The 24,705-nt window shown below is 45.6% G+C and overlaps 1 protein-coding gene across 1 annotated transcript in view; it reads left to right on the forward strand.

Moving 5' to 3' along the window:
- LOC124015685 (protein kinase C alpha type-like) overlaps positions 1 to 24,705 on the forward strand; it is a 221,383-nt gene that overhangs the window by 168,382 nt on the left and 28,296 nt on the right. The window contains exons 8-14 of the mRNA XM_046331087.1: positions 1,773 to 1,866; positions 8,271 to 8,414; positions 8,959 to 9,132; positions 10,952 to 11,043; positions 13,108 to 13,170; positions 13,366 to 13,504; positions 22,187 to 22,267. Coding sequence (XP_046187043.1) covers positions 1,773 to 1,866; positions 8,271 to 8,414; positions 8,959 to 9,132; positions 10,952 to 11,043; positions 13,108 to 13,170; positions 13,366 to 13,504; positions 22,187 to 22,267 — 787 coding nt within the window. The remainder of the gene's footprint in view (positions 1 to 1,772; positions 1,867 to 8,270; positions 8,415 to 8,958; positions 9,133 to 10,951; positions 11,044 to 13,107; positions 13,171 to 13,365; positions 13,505 to 22,186; positions 22,268 to 24,705) is intronic.

Genomic DNA, 24,705 nt, shown 5'->3' on the forward strand with positions numbered 1-24,705 from the left:
GGAATGCGATGAAAGAAATAAAAGCTGAAATAAATCATTCTCTCTACTATTATTCTGACATTTCTCATTCTTAAAATGAGGTGGTGATCTCAACTAACTGTGAAGACATTGCATTTTGACTAGGATTAAATGTCAGGTGTTGTGAAACCTGAGTTTAAATGTACTTGGCTAAAGGTGTATGTGAACTTCCGACTTCAACTGTATGTGTATTAAAGTAGTAAATAAGTTAAGTGTATATTCCCATATTCATAGCATGCAATGACTACCAAGCTCGTTTTAGATGCATTTTCTGTTGGTTTCGGTTATGTTTCAGATTATTTTGTGCCCAATAGAAATGAATTTGTAAATATTGTATTGTGTCACTTTTATTGTAAATAAGCATATAACATGTTTCTAACCACTTCTACACGAATGTGGATACTACCACGATGACAGATAAATCCATCGTGAACAATGACGACTGAGAAAGTGATAGACGCACAAATACCATACCCCCCCAAAAGATGCTCACCTCCGCAGTTATTGTAATGATGAGAGGTTAGCGTGTCTTGGGTGTATAATATTTGTGTAACGTTCTCACTCATCATTATTGACGATTCATTCAGAATTTGTCCCAATACTTTTGCTCCCCTAAGACAGATGCACAATGTACAAAAAGTGCTGTAATTTCTAAACAGTTCATTCGATATCGATGACGATACCCACAAATGAAAGCTGACAGTCTGCACTTTGACTTCATCATCATTGTTTTCATTTCAAATCCAGACTTTTGTAGTATAGAGCCAAAAGACGGAACACTGCTTCACTGTCCCAATAATTACAGAGAGCATTGCGTTTGTCAAATTTATTTTGTGTTGTGTTTTTGTAGACTGACGGAAGAGTGGCAGTCATTAAGTTAATAGCGAAGAAGGGATCTTAATGAACATGAATTTAATTTATCCTGGTTTATCCGTTCGAAGCAATCGCAGCTGTCATCTGATATTTTTTTTTTATAGGGATTTCTATTTGAAAAGTGCAGTGATAAATCAAGATCATCTTTCGGATGCAAGTCCCTTCTTCTCAACTTACCTGCATTTCCATGTCATTGTTGGTCATCATCACGGAGCCTCTTGGCGTTGTGGTCCCTTATATCTCAGTCTGGTGCCAACCGATCATTAATCACAACAGCAACAGTGAACTTTATCTCCACAGCTCAGTTCCCTTTGAGGTGCCATCTGATCATTCTGGCCCCAATGCACTGGAGCCAGAGGGACTGTTGCTTTGTGATGAACTATGTGTCTGGGCCAAGTGGGTAGGAATCCGGAGGTTAGAGAGGGACAGGGGGGTTGAAGTGATGCAGGGAGGGAGGGAGGAATGCAGAGGCGTCAACTAATGGCCGCTCCATACCTCGCTTTTTGTCTCCTGGTATAACATCTCTTTCTGGGTTTCATAGGCTGTTGAGATGTTTTTATGCTGGCTCTTAGAAACATTCTGTTACTTTTAACGCTTATCGACTGCACTATAAATAGCAAGCTGGGTCTCAGAACGTCCATGGGCTTGGATTCACATCCATAATGTTGTTTTTGTAAACAATCATAATTGAAATATGAATGCTCTCTTTCGCTCTCTTTTTCTCTCTCTTTCTCTTTTTCTCTCTCTTTTTCTCTCTCTTTCTCTCTCTTTTTCTCTCTTTCTCTTTTTCTCTCTCTCTCTTTTTTCTCTCTCTCTCTTTTTCTCTCTCTTTCTCTTTTTCTCTCTCTTTCTCTTTTTCTCTCTCTTTCTCTCTCTCTCAGGTACAAGATGTTGAACCAAGAGGAGGGCGAGTTCTACAACGTGCCCATCTCAGAGGAGGATGACGGGAACGAGGAGCTCAGACAGAAGTTTGAGGTGAGGCCTCAGAGACCAGACTGGAGAACATATTATCCTAATAATCGTTGGTTACTGTAGCCCAACCTGCTTTCATCGAACATTCTGTGATTTTTATTACACGTCGTGATATGTCTCTTTGTATGAGTGACTTCCGTTTTATTCAGTAACGCGCGTGCGTTTTCTCCTGGTTATATCTACATGTTATGTTTGTGACCGTGACTAAGTGAACTCATCATATTAAGTCCTCGAGCTTCTACCAAAGCCACTCCACAACCACATTAAACTGGCATAATTGAATTTGGCCCTTCTCCGTGACAAATATGTTTGCATTTCAAGATGGCCACCATCCCTCTCCAGACCGTAAGCACGGTGTGTCCCGGAGAATCTGGACATGAAAGGGCCATGGATTCTCCATGGAAACAGGGCTGTTAATTAAAACTCTGTTGTGCCGCTCGTCTGTCTCCAGGCGCGCAATGAGAGGCTGCCTCGTTATTAATTACTCTGGGTGGCTCGAAGGTGCGGTGGTCTTTTTCTCGTCCTCCAAGACAATAGTATATCCAGCTTTGTAGATACAGGCTTATAGAATATGGTAGGGGTTGACCTTTGACTCCCTCTGTTCTAGAATCAGGGGTGACTCAGACCGGTGTCACTGTAAAGCTGCTAGTTCATCAGCACGAACATGGATTTGGGCAGGAAGGATTTGTTCGTTACTCCTGAGAATATCAGTTTTGGAGGGACGGAGGGGTGAGAGTGGAGGGGTGAGAGTGGAGGGGTGAGAGTGGAGGGGTGAGGGTGGAGGGGTGAGAGTGGAGGGTTGAGAGTGGAGGGGTTGAGAGTGGAGGGGTTGAGGGGGTGGAGGGAGGGGTTGAGAGTGGAGGGGTTGAGAGTGGAGGGGTTGAGAGTGGAGGGGTTGAGAGTGGAGGGGTTGAGAGTGGAGGGATGCAGGGGTAAGAGTGGAGGGATGGAGGGGTTAGCGTGGAAGGGTTAAGAGTGGAGGGATGGAGGGATTAGAATGGAGGGATGGAGGGGTTATAGGGGAGGGATGGAGGGGTAAGAGTGGAGGGGTAAGAGTGGAGGGATGGAGGGGTAAGAGTGGAGGAGTGGAGGGATGGAGGAGCTAGAGTGGAGGGATGGAGGGGCTAGAGTGGAGGGATGGAGGGGCTAGAGTGGAGGGATGGAGGGGCTAGAGTGGAGGGATGGAGGGGTTAGCGTGGAAGGGTTAGAGTGGAGGGATGGAGGGGTTGGCGTGGCGGGATGGAGGGGTTGGCGTGGCGGGATGGAGGGGTTCGAGTGGAGGGGTTAGAGTGGAGGGATGGAGGGGTTGGCGTGGCGGGATGGAGGGGTTAGAGTGGAGGGATGGAGGGATGGAGGGGTTGGCGTGGCGGGATGGATGTTACCCAAATTGTAGCACGTCTCTTATTCAAGTACTCTGTTTGTTTTTTTTCCCCCTAATTTATTTCAAATGAACAACCCTTTGGTATCCCGATGTGCTGTGTGTGCTTGGTTTGCCATGGGTTACCAGGCTAGACATATGACGCAATGTGAACTAGAGAGTGTGAGGGCTCAAGATGTTTCTGTCTATAGTGCTTAATTGTAATCGTGTCTAGTTGGTCTATTTCTGTGGCCCACTGACAAGATATCTTAAAGTTGGTATGTGTGGCATTATATTCTTCCATGTCTTTCACAAATGTAGGTGCATTGTAAAAGCTCATTCTCGCTTTGGCTGGTATGCACGAGGTTCGGGGTTAATGGGCTGAGGTCACTTCCTGTTGTTGTTTACAGCTACTACTGTGTCTGTCTGACTGAGACAAGTTTGGTCTAAGAAATAGCTTTCTCTCTCTTTCTCTCTCTCTCTTCCGGTCTCTCCCTATCGCTCTTCCCCCGTCTCCCTTCTCACTCTCACCTTCTGCCTGCCCTTCTCTCTTTCTGCCTGCCCCTCTCTCTCTCTCTCTCTCCCTTTTTCTCCCTTAGCGTAACACTTCCTCATCTCTCATCTGTGCTCTGTGAGACCTCTAGATGCCCACCCTTTTTGTCTTGTCTCCAATCTAATGCCCGAGTTTCTCTCCTCCCTTTCCCCCCGTCTCTCTCCCTCTCTTCCAGGATTGCCAAATTAACTATCACTTCCTAAAGGTATCTCTCCTCTCCTCGCTCCCGTCCTCCCATCCGCTGTCTCCTTTCCTTGCCTCTGTTCCTCTTTTGTCTTCCTCCTTTGTGTCCAATCACTCGCTTTCTCACTCTCTTCCGCTCCGATCATTTGTACGTGGTTTAAGGCTACTGCAAATAGATCCAGTTTACTAACAATTTGTTCTCAGTGTGGGGTTGGAATTAGCACAAGAACAAGAGCCATCAGATGGCAGGAATTGCTCTCGTAAGTCATTGTCTTGAGCTGTAAATAGCCTCGTCTAGTGTTGAGAAAACCAAGTGTAAAGCTGTCAAGCTGGAAGGGAAATGTGACTGAAAATTGTCCTACAATACAAATGTATATTTCTTTGCTTTTATATCAATGTTATTCACTACAAAGATAGCGTTTCTGGTACTGTATACGTACGTACCTTCCACAAGAAAATAGGACAGTATACAAATACAATATGCTGAAAATACAAGTGTCCCACAGGGCGACTTCCTCATATCATCCATTAGGAAAACAGGCCTTAACCTCTGCAGACCCCAAGGACAGAAGTGTAGGACGATGGACACATGTTTCAGTGCCTGTTCATTACAGGGACATTGCAGCCAACCCCACCACCCACATACACAAACACACTCTGTTCTTCTCCTTCTCTCCCTTATCTCTTTTTCCCCTCGTCTATTAGTCCTCCACCCCTTCTTTACTACTCTTCGTGTCCTTTAGCAGACGCTCTTATCCGGAGTTACTGACAGTAGTGAGTGAAGACATTTTCATACTGTTTTCCCTCTACTGGTCCCCCGTGGGAGTCGAAACCCGCAACCCTGGCGTTGGAAGCGCCGTGCTCTACCAACTTGGACCTCTCACTCCTATTCCTCCCTCAACTGTGTAGCGGGTGTCTGTGTATATACTGCAGCCGCGTGCACCTAACCTGGATGGACTAGGCACAGGGAAAGCGGGTGGGGATATAGGGGGTGGGAATCGGGGACTCCCCATTGGGCTATAACTGGTTGGAAGGAGATTGTTAGTAAATGTTTCCCGTATATGTCTGTCTGTCTGTCTATGATGTACATCTGTCTGTCATCAAACTTTTAGTCTGTTTTTTTAAAACATTTCTTTCTCATCACTATCCGGTCATATTTGTTTCATCTTCCTCCTTTTGGGCCTATAGGTTATTTTTGGCTGCTTGTTCTATACGAGAGCAGTACAAGGGTGGAAGATTTAAGCTGTGTGCCTATAGCAATGAGAGGTCAATACAAAGATGGACAGCACAGGTAGTTGTTCAGTGTGGATTTTCTAGGGCCATAACGTGGCTTTTACTCTGTCTTTATCAACGCGGGCATTTCGTTGGTCCCGCTGACGCATCAGCTAAACTGTGTGTGCGCGCAACCAACAAACTTTGACCTCTGAGGAGTTGATTTCGCTCACGTTTGTTCATCGCTTATCCACAAGAGGGCAGTACATGAAGCCAGGTTTTAAAATGCATTGCATTTGGAGGCGCACTGAATCGAATACAGCGCAGTCTACAGGGCATTCAGAAAGTATTCAGACCCCTTCCCTTTCTCCGCATTTTGTTACGTCACAGACTTATTTTCCTCATCGATCTACACACACTACCCCGTAATGATAAAGTGAAAACATTTTTTTTTTTTTTTAGCTAAATTATTACAAATGAAGAACAGATGTACCTTATTTGCATTTCAGACCCTCTGCTATGAGACTCAATTGAGCACAGGTGCATCCTGTTTCCATTGATCATCCTTGAGATGTTTAAACAAGTTGATTGGAGTCCACCTGTGGTAAATTAAATTGATTGGACATGATTTGGAAAGACACACACCTGTCTATATCAGGTCCCACAGTTGACAGTGCATGTCAGAGCAAAAAATGAAACCATGAGTTTGAAGGAATTGTCCGTAGAGCTCCGAGACAGGATTGTGTCGAGGCACAGATCTGGGGAAAGGTACCAAAATATTTCTGCAGCATTGAAGGTCCCCAAAAACACAGTAGCCTCCATCATTCTTAAATGGAAAAAGTTTGAAACCACCAAGATTCTTCCTAGAGCTGGCTGCCCGGCCAAACTAAGCAGTTGGGGAAGAGGGGCCTTGGTCAGGGAAGTGACCAAGAACCCGATGATCACTCTGACAGAGCTCTAGAGTTCCTCTGTGGAGATGGGAGAACCTTCCAGAAGGACAACCATCTGGAATCTGGAAAAATTCAAGGGGTCGGAATACTTTCTGAATGTATTCTGTATCATTACATAAAGTTATCATGAAACCTATCATTTATGACATGCTGGTTTATGGTTTTAGACCCTAAATTTCATCCTGTCCGTTTGTGGTCTTTGACTTTTGCCTAGGAATTTGTCAAACTGACCCCTTGTAAAGGAAATGGCACTCTAGACAAACTCAAAATGATGCTGAATGCATTTGTTTTGTCTTTTGTTAGTGAGAGAAAGAAACGTAGTAAGAAAGCCACAGTTGGAGTTTCCACCATTTACCACTAGATGTCCCCATAGCACTTTGTTGTAAAACCCAGTATGAGCGACTGTGCTCCTGCGTTAGTGTTATGAGCGACCTGTGCTCCCGAGATCAATTGTTTCAGTGCTTTGGTGTTATGAGCGAGTGCCCTGAAATACACAATGTGCCTGTGTTGTCAATGCGTTTAGTCTTATGAGCGACTGTGCTCCTGAGATAAAGCATGTCTATATATAGTGCTTCTGATAGTACGGCTGTGTCTCAGCCGTCAGCCGTTCTTTGTTCTCCTCTCCCCTGCTGTGGTTGCAGGCAAAGGACAAAGCCAAAGTGCAGGTGCGTCCGTGAGGAAGTGAGGCCGCTTTGGCGAGTCTCTTCCTCTCGTTGGCTTCGCTTATAGGCGTGGTCTGCTTCGCCCGATAGTGTGCTGCCTATACCTCACTAGCTATTTCTAGGCCCCGCCCGCTACACAACCCCCTAGCCACTGTAGCATAGTCACCTGTCTGAATATGCCAGGATTGGACAGGTGTACGCAGTATGGCGAAGTCTTCACCTAGCCTATCAGAGGGCAGGGTGGAGCTCTAACCTTTTGCTCGTGCCCATCACATCCTGTCGGATCGACGTGACGTGAAGAGGGTGAGGGGCCAGGAATGATCTGGACTTGTGTGCAGACGCCATGAACCAAACTAAAGCCGCCTGACCAGTTTACTCCACCTCGTCTAGCCATGAACACCAAGGGGGGAAACAGCAGTGTATTGACACTGAGAACCTCACACACGTGACGTGTCTATTCATTGGACAGATTCCCAAATGGGCTCAGATGTCTTTGGTTCAGTTGATTTTTTAAAATTATTGTTGTATATATTCTACACAAATGGGCAGCTTTTTATTGTTGTGTGTAGTGTGTAGTGTGTAGTGTGTAGTGTGCGTGGCTGCCAGCCTGTCCAGTGTACTAGACAGACGAGGTTGAGCTGTAGTGTGGACCAGGTTTAGCATGACTGGACCAGCTGCTCGATTTGGCCCAAGCTTGTGTGTGTGTGTGTGTGTGTGTGTGTGTGTGTGTGTGTGTGTGTGTGTGTGTGTGTGTGTGTGTGTGTGTGTGTGTGTGTGTGTGTGTGTGTGTGTGTGTGTGTGTGTGTGTGTGTGTGTGTGTGTGTGTGTGTGTGTGTGTGTGTGGAGAGATTTGACACCTGTGAGTAAGGGTGAAGAATGATAATGGCACCCAGGCTGCTGTGACACCGCCATGTTCCCAGTGCCTGGAAAACCGATGGAATGGACCTCTGGAGAAAATGGAGGTCGCAAGAGTGTGCGAAAACGGGTGTGTTTTAGTGCATGTGTGTGTTCGAGGCCAGGAGGGTTTTACCGTCTTGCTCTGATCCTGAACCAAGCACGGTTGAAGCTTTGTAAGAGCATGTAGTGGAGACACTTTAGCGTCGCGATTGATACTTGATTGGATGGCACATTGACCAATGACAATGCATTATCACTGAGGGGTTTGACAGTAATTCATTCAAATGTGTTTAGATGAATTTCAACATTTTGACCTCAGGGTTTCTTGTAAATGCCACAAAAAGGGGAGTTATTTTACCATAATGAGCATAATGGTAAAGTCAGGAGTATTCAACACATGTTCTGTTATTCCATATTTACTTTTTTTTATACCCTCTGTGTCTGTGTTCCATCTCCTTCAAAGTGAATGTTAAATCAAGTTAAATACATTTTTTTTCATTGAATGCTGTTCTATTGTGTTATAAAAGGCTGCACAGCAGTGTGTGTGTGTGTGTGTGTGTCTCACGCCGATCCCCTCTCCTCACCACACATAGAAAGCCAAGCTGGGCCCTGGTACCAAGAAGGTGATCTCTCCATCAGATGACAGCCCGTCTAGTCTACCCTCTAACAACCTGGACTCGGTCAAACTCACCGACTTCAACTTCCTGGCCGTGCTGGGGAAAGGCAGCTTCGGCAAGGTGAGCCCAGGATCTGACTTGTATTTTTAAGGCGGTGAAGTGGTAGTCTCCCGGACACAGATTAAGCCGAGCCCTGGACAGAAAAGCACTTTCAAAATGAAGATTCTCCATTGATCTCGTTTTTTTGTGTCGATCTTTGCTTGTTCTGTGTTTGGGGAAACTTCCCCACAATGATTTGTCACGAGTTATTCTCATTGGCTTCTGAAATCAATGAAGGTCCTGGGATGTTATCTATCGGACAAAATCTGAACTTGATTCAGATCCAAGTCTATTGTCGGTGTGCGTGACTCACATCATAGTCACATCATCCACAATTTACACAGAACCGAGTCACGCAATGAATGAGTGCAATGCCACGTTTCGGTTCAGACTGTCCGTACCTCGACGTAGCACAACGTGACTAAATGAGTATATCCACGCGTCAGTTGACTAGTAACCATAGTAACAGCATAACAGTCGAGTTAATAGCGTCACTATCCGCCTTAAGCCACCCTATTAGAAGCCTTCGGTCTAACCTTTGACCTCTCGTGCTCCTGTGTACCAGGTGATCCTGGCAGAGATGAAGCCCACGGAGGAGCTGTACGCCGTCAAGATCCTGAAGAAGGACGTGGTGATTCAGGACGATGATGTGGAGTGTACCATGATCGAGAAGAGAGTCCTGGCCCAGCAGGACAAACCACCCTTCCTCACTTCACTCCACTCCTGCTTCCAGACCGTGGTATGGAGACTACGGACACACACACACACGCACACATACATACACACACGTGGGCATATGGGCACGCCCACACAAACACACAATTTGCTTGCTTTTTTGCTGTCCGTCGATGTGGTTATTGTGGTGGGGCATACACACACACACACACACACACACACACACACACACACACACACACACACACACACACACACACACACACACACACACACACACACACACACACACACACACACACACACAACAAACCCACACCACCCACGTATACACACACACACACACACACACACACACACACACACACACACACACACACACACACACACACACACACACACACACACACACACACACACACACACACACACACACACACACACACACACACACACACACACACACACACACACACACACAAGTTCAATGACATTTTTCTTTGTTTTAATCTGTCCACTTTTTCAGCACTTCTCATTCCTCCTTAATCTTTAATCCCTCAATCTCTCTCCGGCAGAGACGACAAAGGGCAGGCACCATCTGCACCGTACGGTGGCGAACACGCATACACACACACACCCATCCTCCAAAGTGGAAATCTAAAACTCTATGCATTTTAAGTGATGAGAAGTCCAAATCCTCTTCACAATAAGGTGCCACGATCACTTTGAGGGTAATTGTTTAAGGAAACCATTTGCCTTGTCTGCCAGGTTATGTCAAGCCTCTTGAGCAAAGTGCATAAAATACGGCTAACCTTATTATAATCTCGCAGTGTGATTTAATTTCAAATGTATTCGTCAACGATGTGCGTTATAAGGAGGCGATTGATTTCACTAGGGTTTAGTAAGCTGAGGAAAACATGAATTGGTCGCCTCTTCAGAACGCACAATGTTGAAGGAAAGTTTCAAATTAAATCACACTTCCAGATCATAATTAAGCAACAAGGCCCGAGAAGGTGTGGTATATGGCCAATATACCACGGCTAAAGGCTGTTCTAAGGCCTACGACACAATGCAGAGTGCCTGGACACAGCCCTTAGCTGTGCTATATTGACCACAAACCCCCGAGGTGCCGTATTGCTATTATAAACTGTTTACCAACGTAATTAGACCAGTATATGGTCATATTTTGTCATACCTGTGATACACAGTCTGATGATATACCATGTCTTTTAGCCAATCAGAATTCAGGGCTCGAACCACCGGGTAATAATGAGGTGCATGTTAAGTTTTGCACTTTGAAAATGTCGCCCTGTGACTCGTGCAGGACACACAGGTAAAGAGGTCTGAGTTCTGTCTGAGGGATTTACTTCATCACTTCACATAATGGAGTCATACATGGGAAATATTTCTGAGGGGTTTTTCCTTTACTTTTTCCTCTGATGTTGTTGTCGTTCTGCTTTCTATCCTTTTTTTTATTTGACCTTTATTTAACTCGGCAAGCCAGATAAGAACAAATTCTTATTTTCAATGACGGCCTAGGAACAGTAGGAACAGTGGGTTAACTGCCTTGTTCAAGGGCCGGACGACAGGGGATTCAATCTTGCAACCTTTCGGTTACTAGTCCAACTAGCTCTAACCACTAGGCCACGCTGCTGCCCCATTTTACTTAACACTCCTACCGTATCCCCTATGTGTGACTCAATACTACACAACAGCCTCGTCACTGGGTCCTCCAGTATAATGACGAAGGCCTCTGTCTTTCTGACACGGCTGTTATCGTGTCACGGTATACGAGGGTAGAACGGATGCCAACCCTAAACATTATGGGAAAACAATGTTAAATGATATCTAACACCCCCATCTCTGTCTCCCTCTCTGCCCAGGACCGGCTGTACTTTGTCATGGAGTACGTGACTGGAGGAGACCTCATGTACCACATCCAACAAGTGGGCAAGTTCAAAGAGCCGCAGGCGGTGTAAGTTCCCCTTTCCCCTCGCTTTCCCCTTTTATACGGAACACCAATATAAACGCAGCATGTAAAGTGTTGGTCCCATGTTTCTGGTCCCGAGTGGCGCAGCGGTCTAAGGCACTGCATCTCACTACAATCCCTGGTTCGGTTCCAGGCTGTATAACACCCGGCCGTGATTGAGAGTCCCATAGGGCGTCGCACAATTGGCCCAGCGTCGTCCAGGTTTGGCCGGGGTAGGCAGTCATGGTAAATAAGGATTTGTTCTTAACTGACTTGCCTAGTTAAATAAAAGGTTAAACATTTGTAAAAAAATATATATATAAAAAAACGTTTTGTTAGCTGAAATAAAATATTTATTATTTAACCTTTAATTAACTAGGCGGGTCAGTTAAGAACAAATTCTTATTTACAATGACGGCCGCCCAAAACACACATCACAACAAGAGACACAACACTACATGAAGAGAGACCTAAGACAACAACATAACAGGGCAGCGACACATGACAACACAGTATGGCAGCAACACAACATGACAACACAGTATGGCAGCAACACAACATGACAACACAGTATGGCAGCAACACAACATGACAACACAGTATGGCAGCAACACAACATGACAACACAGTATGGCAGCAACACAACATGACAACACAGTATGGCAGCAACACAACATGACAACACAGTATGGCAGAGAAAGGGGTCAAATGTAAAAAATAAAATCTTTAAAAAACAATACATCACGGAAAGCAGCCACAACTGTCAGTAAGAGTGTCCATGATAGAGTCTTTGAATCAAGAGAGTGAGATAAAACTGTCCAGTTTGAGTGTTTGTTGCAGCTCATTCCAGTCGCTAGCTGCAGCGAACTGAAAAGACGAGCGACCCAGGGATGTGTGTGCTTTGGGAATCTTTAACAGAATGTGACTGGCAGAACAGGTGTTGTATGTGGAGTATGAGGGCTGCAGTAGATATCTCAGATAGGGAGGAGTGAGGCCTAAGAGGGTTTTATAAATAAGCATCAACCAGTGAGTCTTGCGACGGGTCTACAGAGATGACCAGTTTACAGAAGAGTGCAGTGATGTGTCCTATAAGAGTGCAGTGATGTGTCCTATAAGAGTGCAGTGATGTGTCCTATAAGAGTGCAGTGATGTGTCCTATAAGAGTGCAGTGATGTGTCCTATAAGAGTGCAGTGATGTGTCCCATATTTGTGGCTAATCTGATGTCCGAATGGTAAAGAAACATCTAGCCTCTCGAGAGCACCCTTACCTGCCGATCTATAAATGATGTCTCCGTAATCTAGCATGGGTAGGATGGTCATCTGAATCAGGGTTAGTTTGGCAACTGGGGTGAAAGAGGAGCGATTACGATAAAGGACACCAAGTCTAGATGTAACTTTAGCCTGCAGCTTTGATATGTGCTGAGAAAAGGATAGTGTACCGTCTAGCCATACTCTCAAGTACTTGTATGAGGTGACTAAACTCTAAACCCTCAGAGGTAGTAATCACACCTGTGGGGAGAGGGGCATTCTTCTTACTAAACCACATGACCTAAACCGCTTCCTCTTCACCTGCCTGATCATCTGAGGTGTGCTGAGGAGTTCTTCTGTCATTAATAATAAAACCCTAATTCTGATTGGCTGGGCCTGGCTCCCAGGTGGGTGGGCCTGGCTCCCAGGTGAGTGGGCCTGGGAAGGCATAGGCCAATCAGAATGGCTGCACCCCTGCCCAGTCAGGTGAAATCTATAGATTAGATGTTCTATGAACTGTAACTCAGTAAAATCTTTGAAATTGTTGCATTTATATTCTTGGTCAGTATAAATAGGGGGAACAAAAGTGTGTGTGTGTAAAAGATAAATAAATAGAGGGCTTGGAAGAGAGCGGGGGAAGGGAGAGGTCAAAACTAGACTGGGCACTGCGAAGCACGGAGGAGAAGGAGAGATGGCAGAAATATTCATTCTTATACCTCGGCTGTCAGGTTGTGTTCAGCACATTTACAGTCCTTTGCAAAACCCTTCCCTGTTTGAGATGACTGGCTTCAGGGCTGTTTAACACGGAGCGTGTCGTTGCAGGTTCTACGCAGCAGAGATCTCTGTCGGCCTGTCCTTCCTGCACAAGAAAGGAGTCATTTACAGGTGGGTCTTCTTCCAGTGTATACCAACTCAGAGGCACTTTATCCCATCCTAGGATCAATGTTTACTGTACACGGTGCATTGTCAAACCACGAATGGATCCATTGAATAATGGAAATGTAAGGAAGTAGACAGGGGTGGTGTAAAGGCCCTAAAATACATTTGGCCCTTGTCACATGATGCGGTTGTCTCCTGCAGGGATCTGAAGCTGGACAACGTGATGCTGGACTCGGAGGGCCACATTAAGATCGCTGACTTTGGCATGTGTAAAGAGAACATACACGAGGGCGTGACCACTCGCACCTTCTGTGGGACGCCCGACTACATCGCCCCAGAGGTAGGGACAGGGGGTGTGTGTGTGTGTGTGTGTGTGTGTGTGTGTGTGTGTGTGTGTGTGTGTGTGTGTGTGTGTGTGTGTGTGTGTGTGTGTGTGTGTGTGTGTGTGTGTGTGTGTGTGTGTGTGTGTGTGTGTGTGTGTGTGGAGTGAGAGGGGTGGTCCTCTTTGTCATTGTCTGGGCTGCGCCCCCGTCTCCGTGGTGATCCACATCCGAGTCGACAGCTCAGGACACACACACACACATACTCCCGCTGACTCGGACAAACATCGTTGTGCCCTAGGGTTGGTTCAAACTTATCACAGAGAAGCCAAGGTCTACATATCATTGATTATCTATGTAGGCTAAGCAGCCTGCCTCAGTAGGCTGGAAGGAACACTGAACCCAGGCTGTGGAGAGTAACATAAGCACTAACTTTAACAAATGCTATTTTAGCATGAAACTCATGTAAGTGCCATTTAAACCACGTAAAAATGTGCTTAAACACCATTTCCATGCATTTTACTCACCATCTACATGCATCCTATAGTATCTTACTGTCTGGTTTCCTATTGATTTGTATCAGCACATCCACTACAGTGCCTCCACTGAACATTTAGAGTTAGAAAGGCTAGTGTCTACTGAACATTTTGAGTTAGAAAGGCTAGTGTCTACTGAACATTTTGAATTAGAAAGGCTAGTGTCTACTGAACATCTTGATTTCGAAAAATGTCGGTCTCTACTGAACATTTTGAGATAGAAAGACTGTCTTCTGAACATTTTGAGTTTGAAAAACGTCAGTCTACTGAACATTTTGGGTTAGAAAGACTGTCTACTGTACATTTTGAATTAAAGGCTAGTGTCTACTGAACATTTTGAATTAGAAAGGCTAGTGTCTACTGAACATCTTGATTTCGAAAAATGTTGGTCTCTACTGAACATTTTGAGATAGAAAGACTGTCTTCTGAACATTTTGAGTTTGAAAAACGTCAGTCTACTGAACATTTTGGGTTAGAAAGACTGTCTACTGTACATTTTGAATTAAAGGCTAGTGTCTACTGAACATTTTGAGTTAGGATTACAGTTTCTACTGAACATTTTCAGTTAGAAAGACTCTACTTAACATTTTGAGTTAGAAAGACTCTACTGAACATTTTGTGTTAGAAGAACTACAGTCTCTACTGAACATGTTGAGTTAGAAAGGCTAGTGTCTACTGAACATTTTGAGTTAGAAAGGCTAGTGTCTACTGAACATTTTGAGTTTGAAAAACGTCACTCTACTGAACATTTTGAGTTGGAAAGACTGTCTTCTGAACATTTTGAGTTTGAAAAACGTCAGTCTACTGAACATTTTGAGTTTGAAAAACGTCAGTCTACTGAACATTTTGAATTAAAGGCTAGTGTCTACTGAACATTTTGAGTTAGGACTACAGTCTCTACTGAACATTTTGAGTTAGAAGAACTAGTCTCTACTGAACATTTTGAGTTAGACTCTACTGAACATTTTGAGTTAGAAAGACTGTCTACTGAACATTTTGAGTTAGAAAGACTGTCTACTGAACATTTTGAGTTAGAAAGACTGTCTACTGAACATTTTGAGTTAGAAAGACTGTCTACTGAACATTTTGAGTTAGAAAGACTGTCTACTGAACATTTTGAGTTAGAAAGACTGTCTACTGAACATTTTGAGTTAGAAAGACTGTCTACTGAACATTTTGAGTTAGAAAGACTGTCTACTGAACATTTTGAGTTAGAAAGACTGTCTACTGAACATTTTGAGTTAGAAAGACTGTCCACTGAACATTTTGAGTTAGAAAGAGAGCGTTTTGCATGAGAATCTGCCCTAGATGTAACCAACCCAACCAAACACAGCCCAGTGAGGGACGTCATATTGATTTCCTCTATAACGTCCTCTCTAAGAGGTTCATTTGGTTTCATGGGTGCTGGGACTGGGTGGACAAGCTGTGACGGTGATGGTGGTGAGGTACACACACACTCAGGGTGGTTGGGGTGGTGGTGAGCCCCTCAGCTAATGCACTTTCGAGCTCTCACAGCAGGGGGAGCAGGCCCTCATGACTCCACACACTCTCTCTCTCTCTCTCTCTCTCTCTCTCTCTCTCTCTCTCTCTCTCTCTCTGACTTTGAGAGACTTGGGAAAGTGCAGTCGTGGCCAAAAGTTTTGAGAATGACACAAATATTAATTTTCACGAGGTTTGCTGCTTCAGTGTCTTTAGATATTTTTATCAGATTTTACATTGGAATATTGAAGTATAATTACAAGCTTTTATTGACAATTACATGAAGTTGATGCAAAGAGTCAATATTTGCAGTGTTGACCCTTCTATTTCAAGACCTCTGCAATTCGCCCTGGCATGCTGTCAATTAACTTCTGTGCCACATCCTGAGTGATGGCAGCCCATTCTTGCAAAATCAATGCTTGGAGTTTGTCAGAATTTGTGGGTTTTTGGTTGTCCACCCGCCTCTTGAGGGTTGACCATAAGTTCGCAATGGGATTCAGGTCGGGGGAGTTTCCTGGCCATGGACCCAAAATATCGATGTTTTGTTCCCCGAGCCACCTAGTTATCACTTTTGCCTTATGGAAAGGTTCTCCATCATGCTGGAAAAGGCATTGTTCGTCACCAAACTGTTCCTGGATGGTTGGGAGAAGTTGCTCTCAGAGGATGTGTTGGTACCATTCTTTATTCATGGTTGTGTTCTTAGGCAAAGTTGTGAGTGAGCCCACTCCCTTGGCTGATAAGCAACCCCACACATGAATGGTCTCAGGATGCTTTACTGTTGGCAGGACACAGGACTGATGGTAGCGCTCACCTTGTCTTCTCCGGACAAGCTTTTTTCTTGGAGAGTAGTGGCTTCTTTGTTGCCCTTCTTGACACCAGGCCATCCTCCAAAAGTCTTCGCCTCACTGTGCATGCAGATGCACTCACACCTGCCTGCTGCCATTCCTGAGCAAGCTCTGTACTGGTGGTGCCCCGATCCCGCAGCTGAATCAACTTTAGGAGACGGTCTTGGCGCTTGCTGGACTTTCTTGGGTGCCCTGAAGCCTTCTTCACAAGAATTGAACCGCTCCACTTGAAGTTCTTGATGATTCAATAAATGGTTGATTTGGGTGCAACCTTACTGGCACCAATATCCTTTCCTGTGAAGCCCTTTTTGTGCAAAGCAATGATGACGGCACGTGTTTCCTTGCAGGTAACCATGTTTGACAGAGGAAGAACAATGATTCCAAGCACCACCCTCCTTTTGAATCTTCCAGTCTGTTATTCGATCTCAATCAGCATGACAGAGTGATCTCCAGCCTGGTCCTCGTCAACACTCACACCTGTGTTAACAAGAGAATCACTGACATGATGTCAGCTGGTCCTTTTGTGGCAAGCTTGAAATATGGTGGAAATGTTTTTTTGGGGATTCAGTTCATTTCCATGGCAAAGAGGGACTTTGCAATTAATTGCAATTCATCTGATCACTCTTCATAACATTTGAGTGTATGCAAATTGCCATCATACAAACTGAGGCAGCAGACTTTGTGAAAATTAATATTTGTGTCATTCTCAACTTTTGGCCACGACTGTAGACGTCGAGGCCTAGATGTTGAGACCATTTTTATTAGCGCCAATGAATGGTTGGAAATTGACATGTACCTAAAAGCACAGTTTGAATTGCCATCTGATTTCTTCAAGTCTGATTTCTTCATTGAAGTGAAATTGACCCCGACCTCGTAATACCAGAAGTTCTGTGTCCCCTTATATGTGTGTTCTATTCATATTGTCTCGATGTGGAAGTGTGCTATCCTCTCCGTTTGTGTGTGTCCCCGTGCGTATCTGTATGGGAGTACTCTTCCGTGTACTTGTAGGTATGTGTGTCTCTTAGTTGTCAGGACCCATGTGGAAGAAAACAGCTCAGGCGGTCCCCGGGCACCTCTCTTTTCGCCTGTCACCACCGCATTACGCCGCACGCACACTGTATTGCTCTACTTCTCTCTTTACGCTGTTTACCTCTCATCCTGACCTACATAGGATGCCATGGGAAGGCTCTGTGAGCGTCCCAAACAGGCACCCTGTTTCTTCTACAGCCCTATGGGCCTTGGTCAAAAGCAGTGCACTATAAAGGGAATAGGGTGTCATCTGAGAGGAACACGTTGGTCACTGTATGCTAATGGAATGGTACACACTGGGTTACCAGAGTAACGGGCCTGTGAGATGGAGAGGTGGAGGTGGAGGAGAAATAGGGAGGCAGAAGGGACTGGGGAGCGAGAGGCAGAAGGGACTGGGGAGCGAGAGGCAGAAGGGACTGGGGAGCGAGAGGCAGAAGGGACTGGGGAGCGAGAGGCAGAAGGGACTGGGGAGCGAGAGGCAGAAGGGACTGGGGAGCGAGAGGCAGAAGGGACTGGGGAGCGAGAGGCAGAAGGGACTGGGGAGCGAGAGGCAGAAGGGACTGGGGAGCGAGAGGCAGAAGGGACTGGGGAGCGAGAGGCAGAAGGGACTGGGGAGCGAGAGGCAGAAGGGACTGGGGAGCGAGAGGCAGAAGGGACTGGGGAGCGATAATGGGAAAGGGAGAGAGACTGGGAAAGGGAGAGAGACTGGGAGAGGGAGAGAGACTGGGAGAGGGAGAGAGACTGGGATAGAGACTGGGAGAGGGAGAGAGACTGGGAGCGTGAGAGGGACTGGGAGGTAGACTGGGGGGTAGACTGGGGGGTAGACTGGGAGAGGGAGGTAGACTGGGGGTAGACTGGGGGGAGACTGGGAGAGGGAGAGACTGGGACTGGGAGAGAGACTGGGAGCGTGAGAGAGACTGGGAGAGAGAGAGACTGGGAGAGAGAGAGGCTGGGAGAGGGACTGGGAGAGGGACTGGGAAAGAGAGAGACTGGGAGAGAGAGAGGCTGGGAAAGAGAGAGAGACTGGGGAGGGACTGGGAGAGAGAGAGAGGCTGGGAGAGAGACTGGGAGAGAGAGAGGGACTGGGAGAGGGACTGGGAGAGATACTGGGAGAGAGAGAGATACTGGGAGAGAGAGACTGGGAGAGGGACTGGGAGAGAGAGAGATACTGGGAGAGAGAGAGATACTGGGAGAGAGCGAGAGATACTGGGAGAGAGAGAGATACTGGGAGAGAGCGAGAGATACTGGGAGAGAGCGAGAGATACTGGGAGAGAGAGAGACTGGGAGAGAGAGAGAGACTGGGAGATATTGGGAGAGAGATACTGAGAGAGATACTGGGAGAGAGAGATACTGGGAGAGAGAGATACTGGGAGAGAGAGAGATACTGGGAGAGAGAGAGATACTGGGAGAGAGAGATATTGGGAGAGAGACTGGGAGAGAGAGAGATACTGGGAGAGAGAGAGATACTGGGAGAGAGACTGGGAGAGAGAGAGATACTGGGAGGGGTCTGGTGAAGAAGCTTCTTTAGCACTATCTTAGGATTGTCCTCTGGCTCCTTGTTTTGGCTTCAAGAACTTCATGTATTCATCTCACGCTGTAACTTGGTCTCCTCATTTTGACCTGTAGCAAAGAGGAGCTTAATAAATGGTATATAAATATACCGGTTTTGAAGTTGATCAATCATTACAGTTATCAATAGTTAGTTCACTGATGGTATTGCTTAACAATGTGTTGTGATTATCAGCCCAATGTTAATATGGCTTCTACTAATGGAACAAGAATCAGGACACACCAGATTTGGGGTCAATTCAGAATTGAGTTGTGAATTGCTATTTAATTCCAATGAATTCACTGTTCAAGTCAAATTCAATTCAATGCAATTCATTCAAATGGCGAATGTCCTCTACACGTCACTATACACATCTTTGCTTGAAATGCCGGGGTGTCATACTCAGCGTTTCATCTAGTATGAATTGACAGCACGCCATTTGAGGAAGAGAATAATCAGACCACACGTGTGTTTGGCGATAGCTGTTCATCGGAGGCGGGGACGGTCCAAAATGAGCGAATGGCGTGAACAAACGCGATCGTGCGTTTAGAAGGCGCCTTCTCAATATGGACGAGCCTAGTATGTTGTTGCTTACTGCACACGTTTCTTTCCCTGAACAGTATGTTCTCAATAGTATGTAGTGTGGTTCGTACATTCAGTACCCAGTGGCACATAAAAAATGTATTTTATAAAACACAAGGGCTCATACATCCAGGTTTCTTTGTGATTGCGAGCCAGTGTAGGAGTGCGTGTATGTGTGAGGAATGAATGAGTGTGTGTGTCCAGCTCACTAAAGCCCGAAGGGAAGTGGCTTGCGTGCCAAGACAGCACAGTGCAGAGCCAGAAGTGCCTCTCAGGGCTCCCAAGGGGCAGGTGGAGGTCAGGTGTTACACAGAAAAGGTCACAGGGCAATGTGGAACAGAACTGCTCTCACATATCACACCTACCAGGTGATGGTGGGGGGGGGGAAGGTGTGTGTGTGTGTGTGTGTGTGTGTGTGTGTGTGTGTGTGTGTGTGTGTGTGTGTGTGTGTGTGTGTGTGTGTGTGTGTGTGTGTGTGTGTGTGTGTGTGTGTGTGTGTGTGTGTGTCCGTGTGTGTCCGTGTGTACGTGTGTACGTGTGTCCGTGTGTCCGTGTCCGTGTGTGCCTCCAGAAACCATCAGTGTATCTGCAGGGAGACTGTAACCTTGGTCAGCATCAGACTTAGAGGGCTCACACATACAACATTTTTTTTCTTGAGAAAGAAAGTGTGTGTGTGTGTGTGTGTGTGTGTGTGTGTGTGTGTGTGTGTGTGTGTGTGTGTGTGTGTGTGTGTGTGTGTGTGTGTGTGTGTGTGTGTGTGTGTGATAGAGAGAGGAAGAAAGAAGAGAGTGTTTGTGGGTGCTTGTATGGGGTTAACAGGGGTTTAACACCAACTACATCAGCAGTGTAGCTCTGATCAGCTCATTTAAAGCTTAACATTACTTATTTATAATCACCACATATCATCATCTGTTATGCATATATATCTGCTAAATGACTTAAATGTAAATGTAAATATATATATATACCTATTCATAAGAATTTAACCTATATCATATTCTTACTGTCATGGTGGGTGACTATTAAAGAGATCAAGTGCTTATTTCAGGTGTATTAAGGCGTGACAACCATCTTTGATTACGATGGACTGTGCAGTGCCTCTTCAAATAAGACACACACACACACACACACACACACACACACACACACACACACACACACACACACACACACACACACACACACACACACACACACACACACACACACACACACACACACACACACACACACACACACACACACACACACACCACAAAGACACACTCCTTATACTGTGCGTGAAAAACAAAGCACTGACCTCTTTCCCCACCTCATCTCCATGACATAATTGCCTATCTTTTTAATGATGACCTTCCTCTGGCAAACCCCTCGCTTTTCCTCTTCTTCTCTCTTTTGTCCTCTCTTCGGGTCTGTCTGTATCCTCCCCCCACACTGGAGCAGGGGAGGGGAGGGGAGAAAGAGGGAGTTTTGATTCATCCATTTCTTGAGCACGTCCTCTGAAAAGCGCTTCCCGTTTGCAACACTGTCCAACAGGACACCGTAAGACACGTGCTGTTCCTCGTGTTGCTCTCCACTTCCACCATATGTTCAATGGACGTCCCGTTTTACATGCACAATGTGTTCATGGGCGGACTTAACCCAGCTGCTATTGCACAAGTCGAGATGCCCCACTTCACAAAACGATAACGTTGTCTCCCTCCATTCGTTTAGCACCAGTGAACTCTACCGTGGACGTCTCAACAGTACTTTCCTTTGCATCACTGGATCCCCCCCCCCCCCCCCCCCTCTACGACAGGGCAGTGCTTCGCTCCAGCCAGGCTGTGTCATGTCTCCATTAGAAATGGATCCAGTGATACGCTTGGGGGTCACAGCAGCAGATGGTGAAACTGGTTGACAGGATGTACCTGCTCTCTCGGTGATGAACCAGGTTCCCTCTAGAAGAGGATGCTGATTGCTAATAAGAGCTAGATTGACTGGTGGGGCGAGTGTGGATGGCCTGTGTCTCGGGCTCTCCCGGGCACTTAGCGATAGACAGATAGCAATAGACGTATCATGCCGACAATGTGAAAGGCTTGTGTGTGTGTGTTATGTGTCCATATGAATGTTTTACAGTAGCTGATGCAGAGTGTGGTGTGAGACTAAAAGTTATAAATGTGTGTGTGTGCCCGTCTCTTTGTCTGTAATGTGTATATACCTTGCCAGCATTTCAGTTTCTGTGAGCATGTACATTGTCTTATCTAATCCCATGTAACTCTTTTCATCCCTCGCTCTCGCTCGCTCTGTCTCTCTCGCTCGCTCTGTCTCTCTCGCTCGCTCTGTCTCTCTCGCTCGCTCTGTCTCTCTCGCTCGCTCTGTCTCTCTCGCTCGCTCTGTCTCTCTCGCTCGCTCTGTCTCTCTCGCTCGCTCTGTCTCTCTCGCTCGCTCTGTCTCTTTCGCTCGCTCTGTCTCTCTCGCTCTCTCTCGCTCTCTCTCTGTCTCTCTCTCGCTCTCTCTCTGTCTCTCTCTCGCTCTCTCTCTGTCTCTCTCTCGCTCTCTCTCTGTCTCTCTCTCGCTCTCTCTCTGTCTCTCTCTCGCTCTCTCTCTGTCTCTCTCTCGCTCTCTCTCTGTCTCTCTCTCGCTCTCTCTCTGTCTCTCTCTCGCTCTCTCTCTGTCTCTCTCTCGCTCTCTTTGTCTCTCCAGATTATTGCATATCAGCCATATGGGCTATCAGTGGATTGGTGGGCATATGGAGTGCTGCTCTACGAAATGTTGGCAGGACAGGTGAGTGTGTCCCCCACCTCTCTCCACACACACGAGACACACTCGTGTAAATCCTTCAGGTTTCTAGATAAAGACACAGCCGGGTCACCTTCACACTGATTTACAGTAATCCTGTCTCATGAGAACGAAAGCACACACTCACGCACACTGTCGTCACCCATCTGCCCTCCTCTCCTGGGACATGGAGTCATTTTGGACATTTTCGCCCCCACACCTTCTCTCATGCCTGTGTATGTATTCCCAGCCTGGTCTCATAGACTAGACGTAACATGGTAAACGTAAATCCGGGACACTCAAATTAGTATGATATGTTACGTTTGGTATGGCTACTTAAGGCAAAAATGAAAGTACACTGGTTGGTCAGGGTAGATGGGTGGGTGTATAACACGAACGTCTAGCAACCCAAAGGTTGCAAGTTCAAATCTCATCATGGACAACTTAGCTAATTTTAGCTAATTAGCAACTTTTCAACTATGTTAGCTAACCTTAACCCTAACCCTTCCCCTAACCCCCCTTAAAACCACTCCTCAACATAGCCCTAACCTTAACTCCTAGCCTAGGTAACGAAGCCACCTAGATAGAATTTGTAACACATCATACGTTCTGCAAATTCATAATATATTGTACATTCTGAAAATTCGTAACATATTGTACGTTTTGCAAATATATAACATATAATGCGAATTGTAATTCGTAACATATCATAAGAAATGTAGTGTCTCAGATTTCCGTACAGAATAATATGAAATGCTTTGAGACCAGGTTGATATTCTTTGCCCTAACCCTCTATACTTATGGGAATTGGCCTATATGAATAGGGCTAAATTGTAATGTTTCTTACAGAAGAAATATGAAAGCATATGCATAACCATGGTAGCAGTTGAAAGGGAACCGTTTGGAGATTTATGGGGAAATTATTAGACCAAAGTTGAGGACACAAGAGTCCTCCTGACACAAGGATGCATTCAGGTGCGCGTGACGCGGTGAATTCTCTACACAATAGACGAACATCAAACATAGGGGCGGCAGGGTAGCCTAGTGGTTAGAGCGTTGGACTAGTAACCGGAAGGTTGCAAGTTCAAATCCTCGAGCTGTCGTTCTGCCCCTGAACAGGCAGTTAACCCACTGTTCCTAGGCCGTCGTTGAAAATAAGAATTTGTTCTTAACTGACTTGCAGAGTTAAATAAAGGTTAAAAAATATATTTTAAAAAATAGTGATCATAAACGTTGGTGCTGTGTAATGACATGAGTATAATTGATGTGGAAATGTGAAGTGCACATTTGGCCTCACAGGTGTTCGGGCTTGGTTGTGTGACATAAAAGTGTTATTTACTATAATGCTCAACGTCTCATCTTTCAAAATCCATAGTCCTCTTAATTTCCAGCTTTTCCCTCACTGGGACAATAAAACAGCTGCCCAACTACCTTGGAGGGATGGGGGCACCTTCTTGTCGTGCGCGGTGCTCAAGTTCAGAACCCGTGCAGCGCTGTGAAGCTCTGGCGCCATGTAGAGCATGTTACTGTAGAGCATGTAGAGCATGTTAGTGTAGAGCATGATACTGTACAGCATGTTACTGTAGAGCATGTAGAGCATGTTACTGTAGAGCATGTAGAGCATGTAGAGCATGATACTGTACAGCATGTTACTGTAGAGCATGTAGAGCATGTTACTGTAGAGCATGATACTGTACAGCATGTTACTGTAGAGCATGTTACTGTAGAGCATGTAGAGCATGTTACTGTGTTACTGTAGAGCATGTTACTGTAGAGCATGTAGAGCATGTTACTGTAGAGCATGTTACTGTAGAGCATGTTACTGTAGAGCATGTAGAGCATGTTACTGTAGAGCATGTTACTGTAGAGCATGTAGAGCATGTTACTGTAGAGCATGTAGAGCATGTTACTGTAGAGCATGTAGAGCATGTTACTGTAGAGCATGTTACTGTAGAGCATGTTACTGTAGAGCATGTAGAGCATGTTACTGTAGAGCATGTAGAGCATGTTACTGTAGAGCATGTAGAGCATGTTACTGTAGAGCATGTAGAGCATGTTACTGTAGAGCATGTTACTGTAGAGCATGTAGAGCATGTTACTGTAGAGCATGTAGAGCATGTTACTGTAGAGCATGATACTGTAGAGCATGTTACTGTAGAGCATGTTACTGTAGAGCATGTTACTGTAGAGCATGTTACTGTAGAGCATGTAGAGCATGTTACTGTACAGCATGTTACTGTAGAGCATGTTACTGTAGAGCATGATACTGTAGAGCATGATACTGTAGAGCATGTTACTGTAGAGCATGTAGAGCATGTTACTGTAGAGCATGATACTGTAGAGCATGATACTGTAGAGCATGTTACTGTAGAGCATGATACTGTAGAGCATGATACTGTAGAGCATGTTACTGTAGAGCATGTTACTGTAGAGCATGTTACTGT

The sequence above is a fragment of the Oncorhynchus gorbuscha genome, linkage group LG26 (genome assembly GCF_021184085.1).
Source record: "Oncorhynchus gorbuscha isolate QuinsamMale2020 ecotype Even-year linkage group LG26, OgorEven_v1.0, whole genome shotgun sequence".
Taxonomy (NCBI): domain Eukaryota; kingdom Metazoa; phylum Chordata; class Actinopteri; order Salmoniformes; family Salmonidae; genus Oncorhynchus; species Oncorhynchus gorbuscha.